General features: G+C 41.3%; 1 protein-coding gene across 2 annotated transcripts in view; it reads left to right on the forward strand.

Annotated features, from left to right (window-relative positions):
* The window catches only part of syt3 (synaptotagmin III), a 41,559-nt gene that overhangs the window by 11,645 nt on the left and 4,899 nt on the right, over nucleotides 1–25,015 (forward strand). For both annotated transcript variants that reach the window (XM_005468993.4, XM_019358399.2), the window contains 8 exons: nucleotides 5,444–5,839; nucleotides 7,917–8,019; nucleotides 8,699–8,875; nucleotides 13,901–14,027; nucleotides 18,702–18,920; nucleotides 21,269–21,389; nucleotides 22,630–22,801; nucleotides 23,495–23,624. In XM_005468993.4, the coding sequence (XP_005469050.1) occupies nucleotides 5,444–5,839; nucleotides 7,917–8,019; nucleotides 8,699–8,875; nucleotides 13,901–14,027; nucleotides 18,702–18,920; nucleotides 21,269–21,389; nucleotides 22,630–22,801; nucleotides 23,495–23,624 (1,445 nt within the window). The remainder of the gene's footprint in view (nucleotides 1–5,443; nucleotides 5,840–7,916; nucleotides 8,020–8,698; nucleotides 8,876–13,900; nucleotides 14,028–18,701; nucleotides 18,921–21,268; nucleotides 21,390–22,629; nucleotides 22,802–23,494; nucleotides 23,625–25,015) is intronic.

Raw genomic sequence — 25,015 nt, forward strand, 5'->3', positions numbered from 1 at the left:
CAGAGATCTCCGTCAGCAGTCAGGAACTTTCTTTCTCTGCAATTTATTGATTTTTCAAGATTCTCCCCTTTTTTAAAAAAATTTTGTGTTTTACAAAAATTGGCAGTTAAGCCTACTGCTTCCTGCTTTATGCCAAGTCCAGTCTACACAATACCAGCATGATTAGGGCCAAACCCGGAAGGCGTTGGTTAGGAGCTGACTTTGGAAATGAAAATGTTTATTGTTGCACTACAGTTGACCGAAAACCAAAGCTGAATCTGGGAACCCTATGTTAGGTTTAGGGGGTTGGCATGTTAGTATGTTTTTGAGTCCTCAAAGGTTCTCTAATTTCACAAAGAGAGCTCTGCCAGCAACTGTAAAAATTACAGAGCAAAAGAGGAGTGATGTTGCTTTTGTAGCTTAGGGGGGCTGTGAAATCGTGAGCTAGCGCCTCCTTCCTGATGACGTCAAACACATTGTGAATGACAGAATGATTGATCAGGGAGCCACCTATGCTCTGTCTTGTCCTTCAGTCAGAAAAGAGGAAGATTTTATTACTCTATAATGGCCCGATCTGACATAGCGACCACAAAAAAATAAATTAGGTAGCCTGTGCTCAGCATTAAAGCAACACCTTATTCAAGAAATACCCTTGAAGTATCAAAGACTCATCAAACCCTGCAGTTTGTAGTTCACTCCTTCACGCAGAGCAGGAACAGCCTGATTTGAATCAGTTTAAATGTACTGCAAAGAAAATGAGCTTTCACCGTGGACAAAGTATCAAAACTTTCCAAACATCTGCAGCGGAATAAATAACCCTTCTGCTGTGCATCCATATGCTCAGTAGATTTCAAAAACTCACAATCTTAGCAAAATATACCTAAATATCCAGAAACTTGCCATGGCTGATCTGTATGTTTTGAAGCTTTTTTTCTCACCCGCCATGAAAACAAACTAAAGTCAGCTTTGATTTTCAATTTAATCTATTCACAAGGACCACAGTGGCTGCACTCTCTCTAAAGGGAGGAAAATGTGAACTTAGCAGACACCTTTCAAGCCTACAGCGAAGGGAATGGTGATACTATAAAAAGATTTGGGGTATTGCTTTAAGGAACTGCTCTTTTTAATATAGGCATGATTGAAGGTTTAAGTATCCCATTATGGTCCAAATGAAGTTTTACACCAAAGGCCTTCTTCTAAAACGAACTCTTTTTTGTAGGTTTTGTCCCAAAAGTGGTAAGAGCAAAAGATTCTTTTTTAGTACTGACTCATCACAGTGACTTTAAGGTATGATGAGGCAAAATGTTAAGAAGAGTGCTCACATTTAAGGATGGTTAGAGGTACTGTGCACTCACAACAACAGACCATGAAATATTCATGTTCTAGACTGAAGTGGCTAAGGTACAAGTCCATCCCGTTTCTTTTATGATCCCCAAAAGAGTCTCGGTAGAATTCTGTGATTGTTATCTCAGAGCTGGATTACAAGAATATATATATTTATATCATCACATCCTTTGCCAGAGTGAATAGGTACACCCTGCTGCACTGTGGATGAGAGTATTGTGTGTAGGTTCTTAGTGAGCCATTTGGAAGTGCACTGTGCTGTTATGCAGATTAGCATGGATCTGTGGCTCAGTGTAGATTAGCCTGGATTGCCTGTGTGTTGCCTCCGGAGATTTGGATGGCTCTGAGAAGAAATGTCATGCCATGGTTTTAGGCGTTGGCCCCCACCGCTTACCAGCTGTGATTTTTCGGTGTTTGCTGATGGAAGTCCGCGGTCCCTCGGAGGATCGCGACCGCTGAAAGCTGTCAGTGAATGACTTGTGTAAGCAGCGGAGATGTGTTTGATGTGGAGCAATGTACGACTCCCAGTGGGCTTGCATCAGTCGCTGACTGACAGGAAGTCTCAGTCCCTCTTCACGGCGTACTACAGAGGCCTTCTACCCACACACCTACCCGCCTGCTGACTCGCTTTTTATACTTTGTGGATTAGCGATGGATCTATGGCAGGATCAGCGCTCAGGAAGGTACAGCGACTGCCCTAAAGAGAGACAAATGGAGGCGAGTGGCTTGGCCCCCGACAGTCCCTGCACACATTTGATCACAGCCACGTCTTATCAGCGCACCCTGATCTGCCAACTGCACACGACCTACTCCTCTCGCTCCTCGCTTTGTTTTTTTCCCCTCTCCAGATCAATACATTAACTTTTCTCATCCTCAAACTCCTCCCCTCTTTGGGTTTCGCTCTAAATCACTGTCAGCTTGTTTTCCTCAATCTCTCCTTTTCCCTTGCTCTCTCTCTCACACTCTCTTTGTATCATTTCCTGTTTGGTTTCGAGCCTTTCACACATGGTGTGGTAATTGTATCAGCTTTATCAACCCCCCACCCCCTCTTTTCTCTAGAAACAAAAAGGAAGAATTGACCCAGTCATCGTATATGTCTGTTGCAACATGCGCACCAATCTGTTTTCAAGCCTTTCTCTGTCTGTAGCAGCCCTACATTTTTTCTCCCCCCTCATCACAGCTGTCTTTATTTCTCTTTTGCCTCATTCCTTTACCCCCCCTTCCAACATTTCTTCCTTCCTGTCTCCTGATCTCAGTCATCATGTTTTCTCGTGCTTTGCTTTTGCTTTCTTTTCTTCCCCCCCATTCTTCACTCCTCAATTCCCACCTCATCATGTTCTCCACCACCAATCTATGTCCCCTCGCCTATCCTCCACCTCCGCGGCCCCCCAATCATATCTTTTGAACAAGTGCTGATTAATGACATACAGGCTGATGAATAATTCACTAAAGAGAAGCTGAGGCAAAGCAGGGGGGAGACAGATAGAAGGTTGGGGTGACGAACAAAGAGAGCGAGAGAGAGCACGCAGAGGCAGACAGCATGGGAAAAGAAATGACAGCGAGGAAAGAGGGGTGTTTGAGGGGATTACATAGACGAGAGAGTGAAAGAGAAAGTGAGGGAGGGCGGATGGAGACAGTAGGCGAACCAAGTTCCAGAAGATGTAGCCCTGGGCTGAAGGATTGGCTTCTGTTGTCTTGTTTTCATTCATTTGCTCTCAGTCTTTTTGTCAGCCGGTTACAGATAAAATTTAATTCTTCTTTGTTTGATTTAACAGTGCTTATGTCTTTGTCATGCCCATAAAGGCACTCTGAAACAAAGTAAATTAAGACGAAAGGGAGGTTAAGGCCTTTGTGTGAGACTTGTGGAGGTTTGGAAAACATTTCCTTCTGTGGGTGAGACAAAGTTATAGTATGCAAAGGTCATGCCTGGCCCGCCTGCAGACAGGAAAGACTCTTAATTGGTGACCTCGTGTTCTGGATGCAGCTCAAGAGGGCAAAAGGTAAAAAATTTTTACTTATATGCCGCAAGGTGCAGAGGAGTACACAGTCTGGGAAATCTGAACGCTGTGTCTTACTTGGTCTGCTTACAGTGATTGAATATTCATGTTCAGGGCTCTGGGCCTGTAGTTCATTGTTGATTCTGATTGGTCCGTTTGTCATGAAAGTCGTCAGACCAAAAGATGCTATTTATAAAAAGACCTCAAATGGTCCAGGATAAGAATAAATACTCATTGTATATTCGGCCTATTTATTAATTAATATTCATATAATATTTATAAGGTATTTACAAATGTATTAATTTATAATGAATTTACAAGTCAGAGTGTCCAGCATGCGCACACGTGCCCACTCCTCAGCAGAAGTTATAAAGTTTCCCGGCTCAAGACCTTGCATCTCTCTTTGTCAGCGGCTGCTGCTGCTGGAACTGTCCAGCAGTCTGGTGCTGAAATGGCTCTTTTTTTTATTTTTTATTTTATTCTCCACACTTTCTACATACGGATGAGTCATACTCCACCCTTCACCATCCCAAACACCCACATCCTCACCCTCACATATCCACACGCAGAAAACCCCCAAACCCACCCTCTCTCCACAGTCACAATCCTCGAGCCGTCACACATTAAAAAGCTCATAACCATGAGGAAATGCGGGATGACACTGCATAGAGACATCACTGTGGGTGTTGGTGTTTTTTTAATTGCTACCCCCACCCAACCACCCCACCGCCTCCTCTCCTTCTCTAAGAACATCCACTCTGCCAGCGTTTGCCCTCATTTTAAGCTCAGGATTCAAATTTGGGATGTGAGCTTGAGGGGATGGCTGCATATTGCTATTTACGCCTACAGCAGGTTCCCTTTCCTGCCTCTGCCGCTCCGTGATGCGTGATTTGTAGATAATGTGGTGATGTTTGGAGCGTGTGCGCGCGTGTGGATTGCTCATCATGCAGTGGTTTATTGCCGATTTCTCAGACATATGTATATATAACATGTTAACGTGTAAAATACCCGATGCATGCTGATAAAGACGCTTTTTAAAAAAATGCCTCAGCAGCTATTGGATTACATTTGGTACACACAATCATGTTAGAATTGATCTCATAAGCATGCTCAAACCACTGCTAAACATAGACTGTATACAAAAATGTGCGCAACCACTGTGATGTTCAGTTGTTGCATCCTTGGTCTGTGCATTTTGACCATCGCAATCTTGTTTTTGGTAATCTGGACATGATAAGCGGGTGCTGCATTTTACTAATAAACTTGCAATCTTATGGGGAAATCCTGGCAAAACATGAAACACGAAACCCTATTTTTCACAGCAAAGGTAACATTTTTTAGCCTTTTACGAGTTTATTTAGCTTTTGACTTCAGGAGCAATCAAAGCACTGCAGACTAAGCTTACCTAACCCCAAATCAATAGAGCAAACAGACAAGTGTCCTTCCTCCTAACTCATTAAAATATAAAAACTGGTTATTAAACACATACGCTGCTTGTCTCTACCTTGACTGTTACATTATTAGTATGACTGAAGTTTGCAGCTTGCACATAGGTCCCACAGAGATCACAGCATACCCTACTTTGCTGTCTTTTTTATCCAATGGGGACCATACTGTACCAAATAAAGGTCATGCTGTATACAAATAGACTTGAAGTTTGCAAATGAGGCCATAAACTCCTGAAAAAAGGAGAGAATGAGGGAGCTTTTCATAATAAGGACTTTTTCCACATAGATTTTCTACAACCAGAGGATTTGCCCCCTGTTGGCCTGTAGAAAGAGTGCAGGTTTAAGGTACTTCCAAGTTGGCTTCAAGGTTCAGATGTCCATCTTTAATATACAGGCTATGGCCCTTGGCAGCACTTTAGTTAGCGTTGCTAGCATTGTTGTGTTGCAGTGTGTTGCAGTGGGCTGTGCTTGCAAAGATTTTTTTCTCGGAGCTCAGATTAAAAAAATAAAACATTCAGGGCTAACCCTGCCAGGCTCAGTCCAGGAAAATCTTGTAAAAATCTCAAGAGTTTAACTTGTTGGTTAAATAGAGGTTACAAAAAAGTGCACTCTCAGAAGTGTTATCTTGGCTAGAGACTTGTAAGTGTTAACTCGTCTTCCTGTGGTCCTCTGCAGAGATCTCTGTCAGTCTGCTGTCGGTCATTGTGACATTCTGCGGCATCGTCCTCCTCTCCGTCTCCCTTTTCGTTTCCTGGAAGCTCTGCTGGCTACCATGGCGGGACAAGGAGGGCGGAGGTCTGAGCCTGACATCGGGGTTGCTTCCTGGAACCGCCGGTGTCGGAAACCTTGCAGCTGCCGGGGGCTCGTCACTCTTACCCCCGCTGCTGCAGAGGAAGGAGGGCCACTCCTCGTCCTCTCTCTATCCCACCCTTGGCCAGCAGGGCCAGCACCACCCCCATTTCTCTGACCTGGTGGGGCTGGAGAGGGGTGAGGTCGGAGCCGTGGTTGGAGGGCCACATGAGACCCAGGAGCACTCCTACCTGGACATGGACTCCTACCCCAACAATGCTGGTGAGAGAGCAAAGACACGCAAACATTCATTTCAGCCAGGCTGAAAGAGCGATGCAACGTCTCCGTCAATACCCTCTCATTTTAATATACTCACAGGGTAGTGAATTTAATACGTTTACCTACATGCTGTAAAATAATTTGTCTGAACTGTAGCACTATGATGAATGTTGACCATTACTGCGTGTATATAAATGGGCTTCAGTGGCGCTACATTCAAGGAATATTACTTTTTCATCGTACTGGCGTGGTCTTTTATTACAGACATTTATTTAGTAGTAAAATTTAGAACATGTGGTACACGCATCTTTTAGCATCTAAATGACAAAAAATATAATGTGCAAATTTGTTATTTTATTATTTTTTAAAATAATTTCTGGAACATATGATGCAGGTTGAGTGGCTGATTCACAACCTAAAGATCTCTGATTCCTGCCATCTGATAAATATATCTTTCCACTTAGCTCTGTTTTGTTCTCCTTGAATGGTGAAGGAACTCTACTAGTAACTCCTTGGCTGCTTAACTGTCCTCGGCAGCTAGTTTTATCAGAGCATGCTTGCAGAAAACACCTGCATGCAGACCACAGCGTCACACACAGCCCAATTCCATCTCAAGTGGGATGAACTGGTAAAACCGCTGCCTAATAACCTGCAAAAGATACTCTGTCCAAAAGTTCCCTTTCTTTTGGTGTAAAGCTGTGCAAGTACATTCTGAAAACACTCAGATTTAATCAGCCGTCCATTTAGATAATAGATGACGAACATCCTGAGACGTCTCAAGAAAAATTAGGGCAATTTCAGCAATATATCTGAGTTTTCCCACATTCAGTCAGCATACTGTCATTATAAAGAAACACTGCTAAATTAAAGAAGCACATGATCAATTCTTAATGAGCTGCAGCACAATGCTTCCTTTTGCAAAATACAGGGAAAATTCCCAAATCTATGACCTCCTTTGCAATTTTCACACTTTGCAAAGTCATTCGAGGGGCCAGTTCTGCCCCCCAGGCTCTTAGTTTAACACACCTGCTGTAGAAAATATATTAAGAGTACTGAAACCCAAGTGAAAACAGATATGCCCTGAACAAACAAGCAATCCAATTAAAATTATTAACATTAATATTAAATATATTGAAGACTCTCATTGGATTTTGCCTTTATTATTATTGTGGTCAGAAATGTTCACTATAATGATAATATTGCACTATATGAAGATGAGAGAAGTAATGTTATATAATAGAATAACATATAAATATTCATAAAATTATAACAATTCTAATGATAATAATCAAATAATCAAATTAAACCATAGCTTTGCTTATTGTGTCTTGTCTTTTTTAGCAGATTAATTAAATTCAAAATCCAATTGCGGTGCCAAGAGAGTTACATAACTGTAGAAATCCATAATGATATTTCAACGTCAGTATCACATATCACAGTTAATAGATGGTAATGTGACACCATTATTCCTATGCATTTACCTCTGACTTAAAGCTTTTTATGCATTCTCGCTGTTTTTTGCTGTTTTGTGCTGTTTTGACTCAATTACAGGAATAAAAGGCAGCCTTAAAACATGCACCTGACTTTAAGCCATGCTGTCCAAACAGCATGTGATGATGGGGTGTTTAGAACTGGCCTGTCAGCTGAGCACAACATTATAAAAAAACAGGCAGCAATTAGAAAAAGAAGCTAAAATAGAAACTGTTGTCAGAGATATTTTGGACCTGAGTTTATAAAAACAGCTCTGAGTTTTCATCCTGGAGTTTTATTTATGCTGGCTGTCAACGCTGGCGCACGCTGTTTATCATTATTCAATATCAAATGTTTGCTGGCTGCCTTTATTGCAGTTTGATGTAGCCTTGTTTCACGTCTCTGTACGCCTTTAATGCTGGCTCATGTTCTGCTATTGTAAATATGTCTGCTCATTCCTTCACTCCCCTCAGCTGGTAAATCACTGCCTGCTAAATCAAAGTACAACAATCAATGAGATCAATGTTGCTGACAAAAATGCAGGTCTTTAGTGGCACTGTAACAAAACAAAACAAGCATGTGAATCACCAAAGATTTTATACTCTTGTAGGAACTCTGAAGCTGAGTCAGACGTCTCCAGACGTTCCCAACTCAGAGGGTGGAGCCCATAAAGACCTGCCGAACGCTCACTCCCAACAGCAGGTCACCCCGCGGTCAGTATCGAGTGTGTGTGTTTGTTTTTCATTTAAGTCCGTTAGCGCTGACGTTTTTGTCGCCAAATTCAGAGACAAAGTGGGAAATAAAAACAGGAGTGAACTTTAACCCCCGAGCCGGTGATCATTACCGTACATCCATTTAACAAACACATCAGTAAATCAATAAGAGGAGGACTCTACCTTTATAAAATGTGTTTTTGAAAACACAGTCGTAAAAATCGCATTACTCAGGTTACAGCGGTTTTAATCTTGCTCTCTTTTAATGAACACTTTTGAGGTCTGTAAAGCAAAGCGTCTGCACTGCTTGTTTTGAATGGTTTTTTATGATATCTCACTTTATGGACACGGGCGCAAATATTAACTCTATAAACACTAAAGTGCACATTTTCTGAAAAGTGTGGGATTTTTTTTGACAGAATTATCATCATCACCACAAAAGTACTTTGTTATTTGCTTTTTTCCCTTCATATATTTGCAAGCATTGCAACTGCACTGCAAACATATGCATACAAAAAGGTGTGGGAAATCTGACTGTGGGTAAACTCCAATTTAGAACGTTTGCCCACCTATGTATCTCTGATAATGCTGCAGAATCACACTTTTTTGGTGACTACATGTGTGCATTTGTTGCGCTTCCCTTAATATTCACCCTCTGAGCCCTTTTATCTCTGTTTAGGCCCAAGCCAATGACTCACCAGCTCTCCAGTCCCGATTTCCACGGAGAGGAGAAGGAGCAGGTAACCAGCATTGGGCAGATTAAACCGGAGCTCTACAGACCCAAAGGCGACCAGGGCGAAGGCAAACAGGGCGACACCTGTGGCAAGATCAGCTTCCTCCTGCGCTACGCCTTCAAGTAAGTCAGCAAGTTTGCACCAAAAGCAACCTACTCTCACCCTGCCAATGTCTTCTAATGTAAAAAGTGGAGAATTTTAACATTAATAAATCATTTACCATACAAAGTTTAACGGTGAATGGTGCAGCTGTTACATCACCACACAGCTGGGTTGCACTAACATCTTTGTGAGGCTGTTATTGAGTGGGCATCCAGTGCTTTCAACGAATCGGTAAATACACACTTACACAGTCAGTAGCATGGAGACTTTCCCATCATAAAATCATCTATCATAAGACATTCAACACAAACCACCACAGAATGTAACAGCGTCATTAGTTTTGAGAATTATCACACTAATATGTACGTGTTTTTGCATTTTCATATATACATTTGCATTTGTGTTTAGTGCTAATATGGACATATGCTAATTAGTACTAAGATTAAATGTGGAAGAAATATGCAATGCAAATGCTGAATTGAATGGCAATCTATCTTACAGTAGTTGGGATATTTTAGTCAGGACTATAGGCTGTAAATTAAAGATGGATGTAACCACTAAGATCTGTTTTGTGAGTTTTTCGCCAAATTATTAATTATATATATACCTGGTGCTCTAATAAGTGTCAACAGCACAAATAAGGTTCAGCGGTTCATTTAGTGGAGGTGAAGCCTAGCAGACATCCTAATTAAGTTGGCTGGGTTATAAAAAAATAACACCCTGCACAGTTTTTATGATAGAGGAAATAAGCTCCAGATCCCCAAACCCTTTTTTAGCAGGCTATAAACATGCTTTTTAGTATAGTAAAGGTGGGTATTTTAGCATGGGCGTCTATGGGGAATGACTCGCCTCGAGTGGCTGCTGCAGGTACTATAATTTTTAGCACTTACACGTTGTCTTCATTTTTTGGCTCTGGAAGTTGCTGCCTGGCCTGGGCGGATAGACCAGTGGTGCCATGCATAAAACACGACTCCTAGCCTGGTTAAAAGACGTGTAGATAAATAAATCCAGCACCCCGTAGATTCTTGTGATAGCAGGGATATATATTTGTAGAATTTTATCTCTAAGAACAACTTCTCAGCTTTGCATGATGAAACCAAAACTGGTTTGAACTACCAGCACGTCTCCGTTGAATGCTGATGCATCTGTTTTTCAGCCACTTTGATCGCGCAAGGTTGTAAAATCGTTCAAATACTAAGTCAGGTGCCGCAAACAGGCACTGATTTGCTGAATGTCTTTATGGCACAGAACAAAGAGGATGCTTCTTGGGAAAATATCTTCCAGCGTGTTTATCCACTTCAGTAGACACAAAAAGAAATCCTCCAACTGAAGTAGAGAAATTGACTTTGAGACAGCGAGCACTCTCATTTTGAAAAACACCAGCTAACTTATCACCAGCAGGAGACGTGAGAGTTGTTGTCTCAGCTGTGCTCTCATTTGTTTATGATAATAAACTGAAATATTAAGGTTTTTAAAATGAGAAAGTGGCATCTGTGTCTTTATATACTGTGTGGCACAGACTGCTGTACTTACTTTCCTTTTTTACTCCTTTGACGACGCTCAGTTGAATGCTCTCTGCTGGAGAGCACGGGTCTGCTGGGTCTAAGTATGTAACTGTTGGCAGCCATGCTGTGCGGGCTGGGTGTGTACATGAATGTGAATGTAAGTCGGGGTGCTGGTGGGTTGTGGGAAGGAGTGAGTCGGCTGCTCAGCTGGCAGCCCCCATTTCTGCCTGCTTTGACATGTAGAAGCACTGCGATGGGCAAAAGTGCTGATGGTCAGAAAAGAAAGGGAGCGAGAGGCCGTTTCGGTCATGAATTATATATGGAGAGCCACTTTAAACAGCAACCCTGTCAACACATAATAACACCAGGCTGTGTTATAGCTGAAGTTACAGACACGGAGAATTAGCATGGGAGCTGGTAGGAGACGGAGGGCAGTGACGAAAACGATTCGTGTGCCCTTTTTTTCTCCCCCCATTTATATAGTCACATGTTAACTTATGCCTTTCTGTAGTCGCTTGTAATGCATCACGTTGTTTCATTAAGGCCAATGAGCAGATGTAAGTGAGGGGAAAGGTCTGAGATGTAGCAAAACAAGTGTGGGTAGGTGTGTAGATCCGCACGCGAGGTGCTGGTGTGTTAGTGTTGCAGCAGTGATAAGATTGGTATGTTAATGTGTGAAACCCCGCTGTTTGGAGTGTAACATTCAGAACAACAATGTCAGTCTTCCTCAGATCCTGTGGGAAAGGCATTTCTATTGACAATCCCATTAAAAGCTGACACATTTCCACTGTGGGAATAACAGCTAGCTTTCGGGCATTGTCTGCCAGGAATAAGGCTGTGAATTTCACTCCCTGTTCAAGCAGTAATAGGTATATTCTCTGCAGGTTGCCTCGGGGATTGTGTAAAAACCTGGGGTTTGGTTCGAGCTCATGTCTTGCTCTGTAGTAAGACATATGAGTGCAGGAAAACCCGCAGCCATGTTAAACTATCAATTAACAGGTAATGGAAAATTCATGATGATAAGAGAGAGGCAGATTTGTTTGGTTTTTTGTTCACAAGCTTCCTGTCATTGAACCGCACTGATGCATTGAGGTGACCGCAGAATCTTTGCTGCCAACATATCCCCAAATCATACTGGATTAAATGATTATTTGATAGATTTTTAAATGACTCAGGGCTTTCATGTTAAAATATTTACCTGCCTGGAAATGTAATTTCCTGCAGCAGTTGGCGCTGCACATCTTCTCCCTTATTCGGTGTGATTGCTGACTGGTAGGCATGTTTATCCGATTGCTTTAATTGGATGTGATACAGAGGTAAACATGTGTCTGGATTGGCCACGGCTGTACTAAATGCTGCACTTGGACAGAGAAGACATTATAACTGCCAGGGTCACTGCCAGCGTTCGCCCTGCTGATCCTTCCTCAGCCCCAAAGTTCACGCTCTTCTCCTTAAGCAGCTAATGAAGTGCTGACACACTGGTTAACTCGTGGAGACACAGTCTAACGAGGTCTGATTAAAAGCCTCCGAGCCATCTTCATCTTCATCTGCTAATTAAATACATAATAAACGACTTGGGAGATGCAGCCATGACGGTGTGATGGAGCGTTTAGATGTCAGGGCATGCGCATCAGCCTGCTTGTGTTTGTGTGTGTGTTTGTGCGCATGTTGCACGCATGTTTGTTTCCATGACAAAAAAAAAAAATGCTCACACTCCAGTTATAGTGCTTACTTGTGCATTTATATGGGAGTGTGTCAAAAGTGCTATTTTTAGATCAAAGCTGCTGATAGCATTATTTTTCTGTTTGGAGAAAAAACGATGTAACATACATGTACAATACAAGGTAGAAAAACCATAAATTCACGTAAGAAATCAAAATTTTGAAGTTTCTAGGAGCTGATACTTTGACTCATTTACTGGAAGAAAAATAATCAGAACTTATCATAACAACAGTTTAATTGTTTGACTCATTTTAAAAAATTCTGTGGTGCATAATGGTAAAATAATCAGCAGATAAATTGTTAGTGAAAGTAATTGTTAGCTGCAGCCTGTTTTTATTTATTTTATATATTTATATAAGAGTTATAATTAATATTACGGGCCTGTTTTACATTTGTTTAATTAAACAATCCTATAACAGCAAAACTATTAATTGTGATGTTTAGTTGCATGAAAAGACCCATCAAATGCAGGCTTGTATTTAAAATGTCTGTGCCAAGGTACACTTTTGTTTACCGTTGGATTAAATAAGGATTATAAAACCACAATGTGTGTTTCTGATATTTGCTTTACACCAAGGATTTCTTTTGGTTTGGTTTCCAAACCCACAGAAAAACCTGCAATCAGTGGGGTTGCAAATAATTTTTAATTCAATAATTTCACAGTCACTAAAAGGTGAAGGTTTTCACCGTGGAAAAAATAATTGCTAGTATTGCTGGTAAGTTGTAGCTTTCAACCTGATTTATATGCCCCCTTAAAAAATAACTTAATTCTTACTAATTTTGTTTGTACGTAACGTGATTTTCTCTTTTTTTTTTTATTACTGGGAGTAGCGTTATGTTAACAAATATAACATCTGCATGAATGCTGCCAACAGGAGTCATCTGACAACTTCTTTAGATTCATCCCAGCATCTCTCCTGGAGCTCCTGCTCCCTGTTTGGGAACCACTGCCTTAGACAATCACTGTAGTATTGATTAAACGTACAAGAAATATGCAATCAGTCAAACAAATGTGTGTACATTGATGACTCTGACAGCTGGGTGCTTGCATGTTTTCGTATTTTAGGGGGGGTTTTGTATGGATTTTGAATCTGTCTCTTGGGTGGAGCTCGAGACAATGTCTTAGCAGACTAATTAAGTTTTAATTAACTGTCTGTGAAGTTTTAGGAAAATATGAAGGAATTTCCCAATTTCCCAAAGATGACACCTTCAGATCGCTTGTTTTGTCAGACCAACCATCCAAAACAGAAGATGTGCATTTCATTATCACACGTGATGTAGAAAAGCTGCAGTTCCTCGCATTTTCCGAGCAAATGTTAAACATGCACTTGTTACAGTGATTAATCCGTACTCCTATGAAATGCATTAATTTTCTTGTTATTGGCTAATAAATTATTCATCTTTTTCTGCTCGGCTCTTATGCACCAACATCTCCATGACCCAAGTGACTACAGATTAAAGGGTACTGTGTTAAGGTTAATTAATGAGCTCAGCGTTGGACAGACGCGCAGGCTGAACATCTGTGCTTGCTGTGCTTACATCGCTGATAGTGCAACCAAGATACAGCTGCAGGGATAAGACACAAACACACACACAGACACGCACACCACACAAGCTATTCTGGATACTCTTTGCTCCAGAGACACTGAACCTCCCACACTATTATACGTGTATATGAGTTCTGCTGAGGTGTTTGGGTGTGTGGGGAGGCTGACCCTGTCTAGGGCTCATACGCGTTTGTGCAAATTTGGAAGACCTCTGGCATCTTGGCTTTTTATATACAAGTTTAATGGAGTTTTCTGTGTATGTTTCTCCCAGTACAGAGCAGTTGGTGGTGAAGATACTGAAAGCTTTGGACCTGCCAGCGAAGGATGCCAATGGCTTCTCTGACCCGTACGTGAAGATTTACCTACTGCCAGACAGGAAGAAGAAATTCCAGACAAAGGTGCTTCTCACTCCTACCACACTCATCCTTAGTGGCAAACTGCTCACTTAATGCTGTGGAAAAAGCTCACACAATAAAAGAATCCCCTGAACATCTAAACGGCATCCGCTTTTTGTTTTCTCTCGGCCTGTTTCCTGATGCACTGATGACCCAGCCTCCCCGTGGAGAATTGTTACAGTTCAACTAATGTAATCTAATCTAATCTGGAGCATAATTTATTCAGGATAATGTTCTTCAGACTATTACAGGGCTCTGCTACTCAACTCCTGTGTGTTATTCTGGTGTTTGAGGACAGCTCAGTCAATATTTGAGTACATTCCAGGACATTCTGTACCAGGAAATGTACCCTTAGCCCTTGAAAAATCCTCCTCTCTTCTAATTTATTCTCTGTGGAAAAGCTCAGAACTTATGAGTTCTGTGGCATCACAAATATGAGTTGTTGTTCTCTGTGTTAGATCTATAAATATCACCAGTAGCGCCCTGTCTCTGAACTTGTGAATCTATGTAACATGTAAGAGAAAACAGAATTAAATGATGTGCATTTAACACTGCTCCTGCTTGTATGGGGGTTTCAAATTCAGTTTCACTAAAGGCCACAATGGGAAATGAGAATCACATCAAGGCCCAGACATGCTTTAATCACGTCAAGGGTTATTGACCCTGGACCGTTCCACACAACAGTTTATTAGCCTTTATAACCTTTACTCAAAAAATAAATAAAAGATCTGTGATCACGTAGCTCACCTGTATCATACAGTGGAGGCGGCGTCTGCTGTGAAACTGGCTGCTCATAGAAATGAAACTTGGCCTTATAGCTCCATCGCTTTGAGATTGGGCTCGGAGAAACATATTCGCTGTACTTGCATTTCAGTGCAGCAACTTTCTGAAGCCTCTGTTCCCAGTCTGTGACTCCATATCTCAGCTGGATTCAATCGTCAAAATGACAAGGCAAATGATGTTCTTTGAAAACACAAAATTGTCTCATGGAAATGGATAAAGGGGCCTCTCTTTACACTGAAGATTATGGCTGTAAAACAGGGTTTGGGGCCTTGGTCTTTACTACAGACATTTCTCTGGATTTTTAAATGATATTTTGCTGTGGATGATGAAATCCCCAATTCTTTTCGCACAACTTTCTGGCCATGGAGTCTTTTCACAATGTCCACAGCTCCATCTTTGCTACAAGGTGTTTTTTTAGGCTGTGAAATGTTTTCAGTCTTCATTTTCACATCATTTTAATCTCTCAGAAAACCCAAACCTTCCAGCTGATTAGTTAACGAGTGGCAGGATTAGTTACTTGTTTACCAAACACAAATGTGCAAATGAACATCATTGCCAGCATGCTGCGACTGGCTGAAGTTGGTCAAAGTTTGGCCTTTGGCATGTACGTTGCTGCAGCCTTGCACATGTATTTGTGCCATTCTTGCGGCACCCCACCGTGCGGCTGTTTCAGCAGGACAAAGCTCGTCCCCACGCCGCCAGAGCGGTGCAGGCCTTTCAGGACCACGAGCATATCCAGACACTTCCTTGGCCATCATTTCCTAATATGTCTGCTGCTGAACACGCCTGGGACATGCAGGGTTGCACAGCTGCAGGCGTGCTTACATCACGTCCAGAGAAGACTGTCCCTCCTATTAAATGGCTTCTTTATAAGACTATATTAGAATGTTATAGTAGTACAATCTGCATTTTAATTTTTCTTTCTTTTTTTGGAAATGGGGTTGTACTTTTGCCGTGTTGGGATAAAATGAATCAAAGAGGGCTGGGAAAGTGAGAAAAATAAGCTTTCAGTGACAGTGAAGCTGTATGAGTTGGAAATTTCTCCCTTTTGTGTGGCTGTCTCCGGCACATCAAAAGCCCCTTCAACCACTGAAAAGCATGAATGCTTCAGTCATTTGCATAATACGGCTCCTCTTTTGTTTGGAGTGTAGGTGATTGTTTAATTTCAATCACATCCTCATTAACACCGAATTTTTACACCACTCATATTTTGCAATGCTTTTATGCCTCCAACCGTTTTCAAAAAGAGAAACACACAACGCCTCGATGTAGATGTTAGGGCTTGTGTTCGGGTTGCAGAACTCAAAGAGCCTCCATCAGCTGCCTGTTTAATCCAAAGCTAACAAGTAATCATCAAGTGCTAATAAGCCGGAGTGACAGAGCCGCTCACGCAGCCACAAAAGTTGGATTTGGAAAACTGTGTGCATCACATTTTAATTTTCACATGCTTTATAACATGACAGCATCCACATCAAATGCTTTGATAGCAAATAAATCCCACTGGCAAAACAGCAAATAGCAAAATTATGTGTTGGAGCCGGAATGAGGTTGACGACAAATTTACAAATGGAGCCCACAATATGCTGAGATGTGACGATCAGGAAATTATAGCCGCCGTCTTTCCGTGAGACTGAATTGATGTGACACGAGATACGAGAGTTAAGGAAAGAACTGTGCGTGTTTGACAAAAAGAAAATATTGAGTTTTAAATCTAGATTTTGGTCATTATTTAATTTCACAACTATGATTGAGTCTTCCATCCCAAAGGGAAAATTGAAATTCACTTTTCTCACCCTGGCAAAGGAACAAGGTCAGCCAGTGTGTTAGATGATAATTATGTGGCTCGAGGACATTTTAGCAAACGCAGCACACTATTAATCACATCCCTCTGTCATGTTATCCTCTGTCCTGTTTTTGAAATAATGTCAGTCATTAACAAAAAAAGAAAGAAGTTGCTAATGCTTACATGTCTGGGCTGATGTTGCTGTTTAGATTCACCCTTAAAGCTTTTAAAGCTCTCTGCTTTCTAATTTGTTTTGGGCAAAAGTGAAGAAAATCTGGGTGCTTTAGATAGGGAAACAAAAGAAAGCCCAGGATTGAGAAAAAACATCATAAACTCAAATTCGACCAAAGATTAAATACCAAAAAACAGCGCTAAACTCTCAGAGTCAAAGATGTTGCTTTAAAACTCGAGGATCCTGTAGATTACTGCTTTCAAGGAAAGGAATTCTGAGCAAATACAGCTCAGTTTGTGCCTCCAAGGAAAGCATTTGAAAGTTTTGCATTGCTTCATTCAAGTCACACATAAAAGCCAGAAGACAAACTTTGAAACATTCAGCAGGTCGTTTGATGATTTTTGAAGCCACAAATCCTCAGTGACTCCTCTCCTCTGCTGGAAAAAAGAAAACATCCTGTTTGTTTGGTTGAAGAAATATAGTTGCACTTTGTGAAACAGGCTGAAAAATACATTTTACTTTGTGGTGGATTAAAATGATTTTTCATAGATTCAGCCGAGGATTCTGGGTGCATTTTCAATAGAGCATTAGGAGTTCCCAAACAAACTGCTGGTTTTCTTGAATTTATCTTCAGAAATGTCTCATGTTTTTAACTGGAATGAAAGAATCAATAAAAAAGACTCAAATGTGAAAATAATAAAAGAGTAAATCTGCAGATTAAAACAGAAAAAATTCCTTTGCAAGTACTTTGTAATTATTCAGCATGAAAAGTTACAAATATAAAGAGAATCTGTAATAAAACAAAAAACTTCAAACAAACCAAACTTTGAGTATGACATATATTTATCAGCTACCTATTTATTATTTTATTTACAGGGTATTTTAATATTACATGTTAAGAAAAAATGAAGAGCTTGCCCTGTGACAGACTGGCGACCTGTCCAGGATGTACCCGCCTCTCACCCAAAGACAGCTGTGATAGGCTCCAGCCCCCCCGCCACCCTGAAAGGGATAAGCAACAGAGAATGGATGGATGGATGAAGAGCTATATGACATTTACAAAAATACAAAAAAATTGTTATTACTGTATTATAAATTAACACATCAGGTAACGGCCCTTAAAAAGATTATAAAAGATTATAAAAAGATTACTATTACTAGTCTATCAAAGTAGTTCTGCATAATTATGAATTTAAAATAGTCTTTATTTATTTCGTCCCGGTACCGCCCCTCAGTTCAATAGCCTCAGTCGCACAAGCCTGGAGATTGTTTGATAGTTGCCTGGCAACAATCGGTTGCTAGGAGAAATGTGTATTCTCTGACCAGTTGGAAACTGGTTGCTGGCAGCAAAGAGGTATATAATGCTGCACTGAAAAAGTACTTGTGATTCCTTTGGTTGCTACCAGGTTGCTGCAGTTGCCCATAGTCTGCACATGTCAATTACTCACCTAGCAACCGCTTTCACTCAGCAGCCTCCAGAAGTTGCCAAAAAGTCTGTAGGCATGTGTGACTAAAATAAGTCATACTAGCGCACTTCAAGCCATTTTTTTCCTGGAGTAGTCTGAGGCAGGAACTACTGGCTTATAAGCATTACTTGCACTTATTTGATACCTTAATAACAGAAGGTAACATACAATTTCATGGGGTTAAATGTGTTTTGAGTAATTCTAGCTGATGGAATTGGCATTGCTTTTTACTGACAGCATACTATTGAGAGACAGCAATGAAAATATAGGCAGTGGCACTCTTATTACAGTGGAAGTCCAGGGTGTGTGGGCTGTAAAATATAGTAGTCCCTTGCTACCCCTTCGTTCCCCATTCCCACCTGAAAATTTTTTACCTACCCATTAATTATTTCATTACTACTATACGAGTACAAAATATTTACACTGTATTCTTCCAGCTATGATCTAAACAGTAAATTCTGTCTGTCTTTCAGGTCCACAGAAAGACCTTAAACCCAGTGTTCAATGAGACATTTCAGTTTGGCGTGCCGCTGAATGAGCTACATTCCAGGAAACTGCATTTCTCCGTGTACGACTTTGACCGCTTCTCCAGACACGACCTGATAGGCCAGGTAGTGGTGGACAACCTGCTGGACTTCAGCGAGGGCAGCGGGGACAAACCCATCTGGAGGGACATTGTGGAGGGCACTGCGGTAAGAAATAACCCAAAATAGACATGCTCATTTGGAGGAGATGCCCACTGTAGATTAGATTTGGTGAAATTTGAATGAGCCTTGTGGTGCATTTGGGCCGTTGCAGCTGCAAATTATGGGCCAAAGCTGTGATAAATAGAACTGAACCAGAAATGGAGCATATCAAACCTGACAGCTTCTATTTGAGATTTAAGGCAGAAGTGGGTGCCGTAACGTTATAAAAATGAATCTCAATTTTGGCCTCGGAAGAAAGAGAAAACAAATATAGCTGAATGAAGGTGCAAAAAGGTAGACACAGACACATGGTGAGTCAGAGTTATTACACCTGTTTATCAATAGTTTTTATTTTTATTGCATTTTAAACCTTTGTTTTTTTGGTTCAGCTTAGTTTCAGTTTTGGTCATCTCAGTTTTGTTTTTATCAAAACAAGCTTATGTTCACATATAAGTGCATAATGTTCCACCAGTTAAATTTTATTTTTATATCAGTTAACTAACATGTTTCAATACTTATTAAAGTGTTAACATATTGGGATGTTGAAAGAAGGAAAAAGAGGGCCCTGCACTGTTTGTTTTTCATGCACTTTGCTGCTTCAGTTTTAGATTTTTTTTTATGTTTCTATGACAAAGAGAAAAACAATCTCAAGGATTTTACAACTTTCAAAAACTCAAATGTTTAACAAAACCTTTGGCCGTCACTGTCTTGCGTTACCTGTTGGACAAAAGATGCAGTGAAAATGTTTATGGCCCTGAAAGTAAAGCAACAATTGAGTGACGTGCCATGAATTGTTTGCATTTTTCAAATAATGACAACAGAAGTGCAGTAAACTGAAAAAAGTAGTAAATCCTTGGCTTTTAACTGTGTGAATTCTCTCGGGTACACTTGCACACAGTAATTTGCAGGTAGGTTATCGAGCAACTGGAAGAACGCGCCACAGTTCTGTGGATTCAAGTTGTCTCTGGTGCATTTTTGTCTTAATGTAATCCCAGACCCACACCATCTGTTTGTTGTTCTGGTGACTCGAGATAGTTCTTTAGGATTCTGTTCGTTTGGGCTCGTTGTCCTGCTTCAGATATAATTTGAGGCCAGTCTGACATTTCTCTAATGGTCATGTATGATGTAATCTCTTCCCAGACCTTTGCACTGTTAAATGCATTTCCCTGAGAGTACAGAATTATGTTAACAATAGAAATAACATTCAGTTATCAAAATGACAAAAGCATGAAAAGCCGAATAGTATTTAAGGTTTTAGTTAATCTCCAAATCTGACACATATTTTATCTGTGGCTTGCAGTGCTGTTTATCTATTGAATAGTTACTCTTAAAGACAGCCACTTACTAAATATGTGGATATCTAAATACCTGAATTCTTTTGATTTGAAAATCATTTTCTGAATTGATGCAGTTTGAATTCCTATCTTTAGAAATTCAAGGTCATTAAAAGTTGCAAATATTTAATAAATATTAATAAAAGATGTTTTCAGGCTTCTGCACTTAAACTTGACAGTCTTTGGACTGAGTCAAGAATGTTTTATTACTCAGGTTTTGCAGGGGAAATTAAGACTCAAATACCAACGCATGTCAGAATCATCTAAAGTAGTAAACCCAGCTTGTATTGTATACGTAGGAGGAGGGGAAGTATAGAAATGGTACAGAGCGGAAATGGCCTGCAGCACAGATTAATTCGCAGTCTGGTAAAGTAACAAAGCAGCTCAGAAGAGTCCAGATAGATTACTGGAAGGGCAATGCTAGCCACTTCCAAACTTTATATTAGGCAATGTCCAAGTAGATTTATATGAAATATTCATAGAAGGCTATTAGCAAATTAGATGGAGCAGAGTCTTAAAAATCTTTTGGCATGGGGCTTTAATTTATTAAGTAAGTTTAAAGCATCAGCGTCATCGGCGTATTTCAGTGTTTCACTTTGGGAAGTATTGATTAGTGAGCCTCAAAGCCACTAAGGAGCCATCGCACCACGGTGTGATCTGAATACCACCGGTGTCATTACCGAGGTGCCACTAAGAGCACGGGCAGATCAGCAGATAGCACTAGAGGCAGAGATATAAAAAGCCCACATGTCGTTGCTTGTATTTAACTCTTTCCTAGTCAGGGACTTCAGCAGATCGGTGTATGATTCATTTACAGTGACAGCATTCCCCCCGTGCCCGAACACTCCTGCTGTCCACATCGGGACACCTGCTGTCGCGCGCTGTCAGTCACAGATCTAACTCGTTTCAAGCACAGATAGCAAACCACAGAATTCTTATCTCTGTGTTTCTATTGCTACGTGTGATCTGTCTGACCTCGCCCCATTTCTGATCTCTGTTTGCGTGTATATTGACCTACAGGAGAAGGCCGATCTCGGGGAACTTAATTTCTCGCTGTGTTACCTGCCCACTGCAGGCAGGCTCACCGCTACAATCATCAAGGCCACCAACCTCAAAGCCATGGACCTGACTGGTTTCTCAGGTAAAGAATTAACGCATTCACACACATCATGCTGCCGCAAGACCTCCAGCAAGCACTCTGACTGGAAACTCATTTAGAGGAAAAATATGACAGAAAACAGCTTAAGCGCTGTCTGCAAAAACAGCTGCTGGTGATATATGTTGCTTTCCTGAGTGCTTTTAGCTTTATGTCTTGATCTGACTGATCACTGGCCAGATGTATACCATAATAACTGGCGTGAAGCCCTGTAGAGATATTTTTCTCCTGTGGGTAAACATCACTGGTAAACATGGTGTTAGATCCTTTTTCGATAAAATAGTCATTTACATGCCATTTAGCAACAAATGAAGAAGAAAGTCTTCTCCAGCAGAGGCCGCCGCCACGGATCTGAGTGTAATGCAGCTTTGTAACACAAAGGACGCCAACTCCTCTTTCGTTACCGTTATCTCCACTTTCAATAAAACCAACAAGCGTGCATAAAAAATGTTGTCAGAAAGGAATTCCCCGAAACCTAATAAATTACTTACAGGAGCAGACGTAGCGTGACGAGGCAAATTACTACAAATCTTTGCTAAATATTCCCTAAATATATAGAGCATCACCAGATTGACTGTATTTAACTGTGAGAGCAGAGCTTCAAGGGGTAGAGGCACCTCAACTATCTGACCTGAAGGCGTTGCAGACATAGAAATGCGAATCCAAATTCTGGTATTTAATTAACAATTATATTAAAAAGAGATTTTAGTTATCCTTCACTTAAAGGCTTGATGATTGCCCTCTCAGATTAAATGAGATCTGAAATGTTAATGATCGCACGCTGCTATTGTTCCTCGCTGATCCCGACATGATTGCGGGCCCGGAAAGATGCTTCAACGTGGCATAAAAACAGAGTCGTGTGGGTGTGTGTGTTTTCCTTGGCTGCTGTCACCAAGCTGCACATGTTGAATGGATAACTGAGGTGATTCAACCTGTGCTGCTTTTCTCCCTTTGTGTTCTTAATCCAGCTTTGCCAAGGTGACTTGATTTTCATGCCTTTTATGCATTACAGATGCGGATACCTGTGAACATAATACCTAACAGCATTCACAGGAGTCCCCTCTTATCTTATTCTCTCTGCTTCCGCCCCCTGCTTCTCTCTGGCTCTCTCCACCTCTTTCTTCTTCTGCTCCTCTCCACGCCTCCCCCTCTTCCTTTTCCCACCACCTGCTTTCTTTCCCTTCCCATCTTCCTTGTCCCCCCCCCTCCCCGTTCTCTGCTTCAGATCCGTACGTGAAGGCCTCTCTGATATGTGACGGGCGGAGGCTAAAAAAGAGGAAGACCTCCATCAAGAAGAACACGCTGAATCCCACGTACAACGAGGCGCTGGTGTTTGACATTCCCAATGAAAATATAGAAAATGTATCCATCATCATCGCAGTGATGGACTATGACTGGTGAGCACGCTGAGGTGTTATTATGGTGAAGCATGCTCCAGGGGATTTAAGATCAATTCAAGCGTTGCTGTGAAGTAGCTGCTTATTGAATGTGCGCTTTTTGCGCATGAGGCGCGATGCTGCTTTTGGGTCATCACATTTTGACGCGCTGCAGCTGTGTTGAACACGGCGAGGGCCCCCTTGTGAGTCAGCCTCCTTGTGGATGTTCCCTGTTTTACATAGACGGGCACCTCATGAATAAGAATGATTTATGCTAATGGCGAAGAAGGAAGTGTAACCCTGCCAGTGTTGGGCTGTCTGACGCTTGCAGCAACACTTGGCTGCTTGATGTGTTTGTGTACAAATGCGCCGCCTCCCTATTATGTAGCCTGCCCTTCGTTTGGCATCTCTATAGGTGTGTGCTTTTGTATGTTTGTGCTCATGCCTGTTTCCTCACTGACAGAGGTTTTATACAGGGCTGTGTGTATTTGTGAGCTGCTATTTAATTCCCTTCCTCAACTGCTGTATTCTTTCCCCAATACTCAAGGTTGATAAATGAGACTCTGTGGCTGCTTCTTACAAGCCCTGTCTCCCTCCTTCTGCTTTTCTAATCCCTCTCTTCAACCGTTTCCTTTTCTAACTGCTTGTTTTTCTCCCTCTCTCTGTGTCTCTCCCATCCTCGCTTCCACCCCTCCTGCCCTTGCTGCGCATCAGCATCGGTCATAACGAGGTTATAGGGATGTGTCGTGTAGGCAGCGAAGCTGAAGGTCCGGGGAGGGAGCACTGGGCTGCCATGCTGGCCAATCCTCGCAAACCAATAGAGCACTGGCATCAGCTTGTGGAGGTAATGAGCATACGAGCGTGTGAGTCTATGCGTGTGCATCCGTGTGTTTTCACTATGAGTACATATGCTTGGGTGCTGAGCATAACTATAATAATTTATACCATATGATGACAATTATTTAGCATTAGCATAGTAACAGTGACATTAGCATAGAAGAAATGGTACAGTTTGAGTGGAAGGAGTAGCAGTGATGAAATAATTACTCAGCTTTTGTTTAAACTCTTCCTCTCTGAAGGCCTCTCTAATGGTCCCAGGCAGTATTTGTTATTAGAGCACCGACAGGCTGCAGAGCATGACACATTCACTTAAGAAGCCATATAATATTACTTTGACTTAAAGTGAAGCAGCTGTTGCTGAATTTCATATTTGTTGCAGTGGATTTGGTACAGTGGGCTCACAAACATCAGCGTTGCTCTCTTTTATAGATTTTATTAGGTCAAATTTGAAAGGTTAAATTCTCAGTATTTGCTGGAGTCACTCTGGAACGGTGGTAAGATTAAGGGGACTATTTGCATTTCAAAGTTCTTGACCAAACGTCTCTATTCCACTGAGCTCAGAGTTGTTTAGGTTTTGCCACTGTTAGTGATTATATTTGGGGATCTATTTTCAGGTGGAAATGTCAAACAAAAGCAAAGGCCTTTAGAGAGCTAGAAACAGAAGCAAAATAAAATTTAAAAACATTCTACCATAGGTAAAGTCCAACGTACTTACATATGAGAGTTAAAAGTAATTATTACGCAGGATGTGCCATTGTGTGAAACACCTCCTAATCTCTATAATGCATAATTATATGTAGATAGGCTTAGATAAACTTCATCATTTCCGGCAGACAGACTTTCTTATCTTTTCTGAGTGAGGTAAGCTGTTTCCCCACACTGCTCACATCCACCATATGAAACAACAGCTGCTGGCTCTTTCATATTTACGTATATACCTCGTACACTGTTGCACTGTTCCTTTAAAGTGGCAGTTCACCCCAAACTAAATCTACATCTTTGCCTCCGTCATGTAGTGCTGTTCATCCATTTGAGTGAGTCATCCAGTTTTGGAGGTTTGATGTTGACTGTAGAAATGTCTGGCTTCTGCCTGCTTTGCCTTTGATATGCCAAAAAAGAGCCATATTAGAAAACTCTGCAGAAATGTCTTTTTTTGGAAGACATGCACTGGTTATTCAGGAAAAAAATCCTCAAACCTGAGCGGCTTCATGTAGAAGCCATTTTCTTTCTATGAAACAACACCTGCCAGCCAGAGGAAGCGTGCAGCCAGCTAATGTTACAGCTCAGCTGAGTGAGACGCCTTTAATGTTTGCATCCTGCCACGCTTTCACAAGCGCGAGCCTCTCGTCACAGGTAGCTGCACCCTTCCCTCTGCTACGGTTGGTGTAGTTCAGT

The sequence above is a fragment of the Oreochromis niloticus genome, linkage group LG4, assembly GCF_001858045.2.
Source record: "Oreochromis niloticus isolate F11D_XX linkage group LG4, O_niloticus_UMD_NMBU, whole genome shotgun sequence".
In the NCBI taxonomy this organism is placed as follows: Eukaryota; Metazoa; Chordata; class Actinopteri; order Cichliformes; family Cichlidae; genus Oreochromis; species Oreochromis niloticus.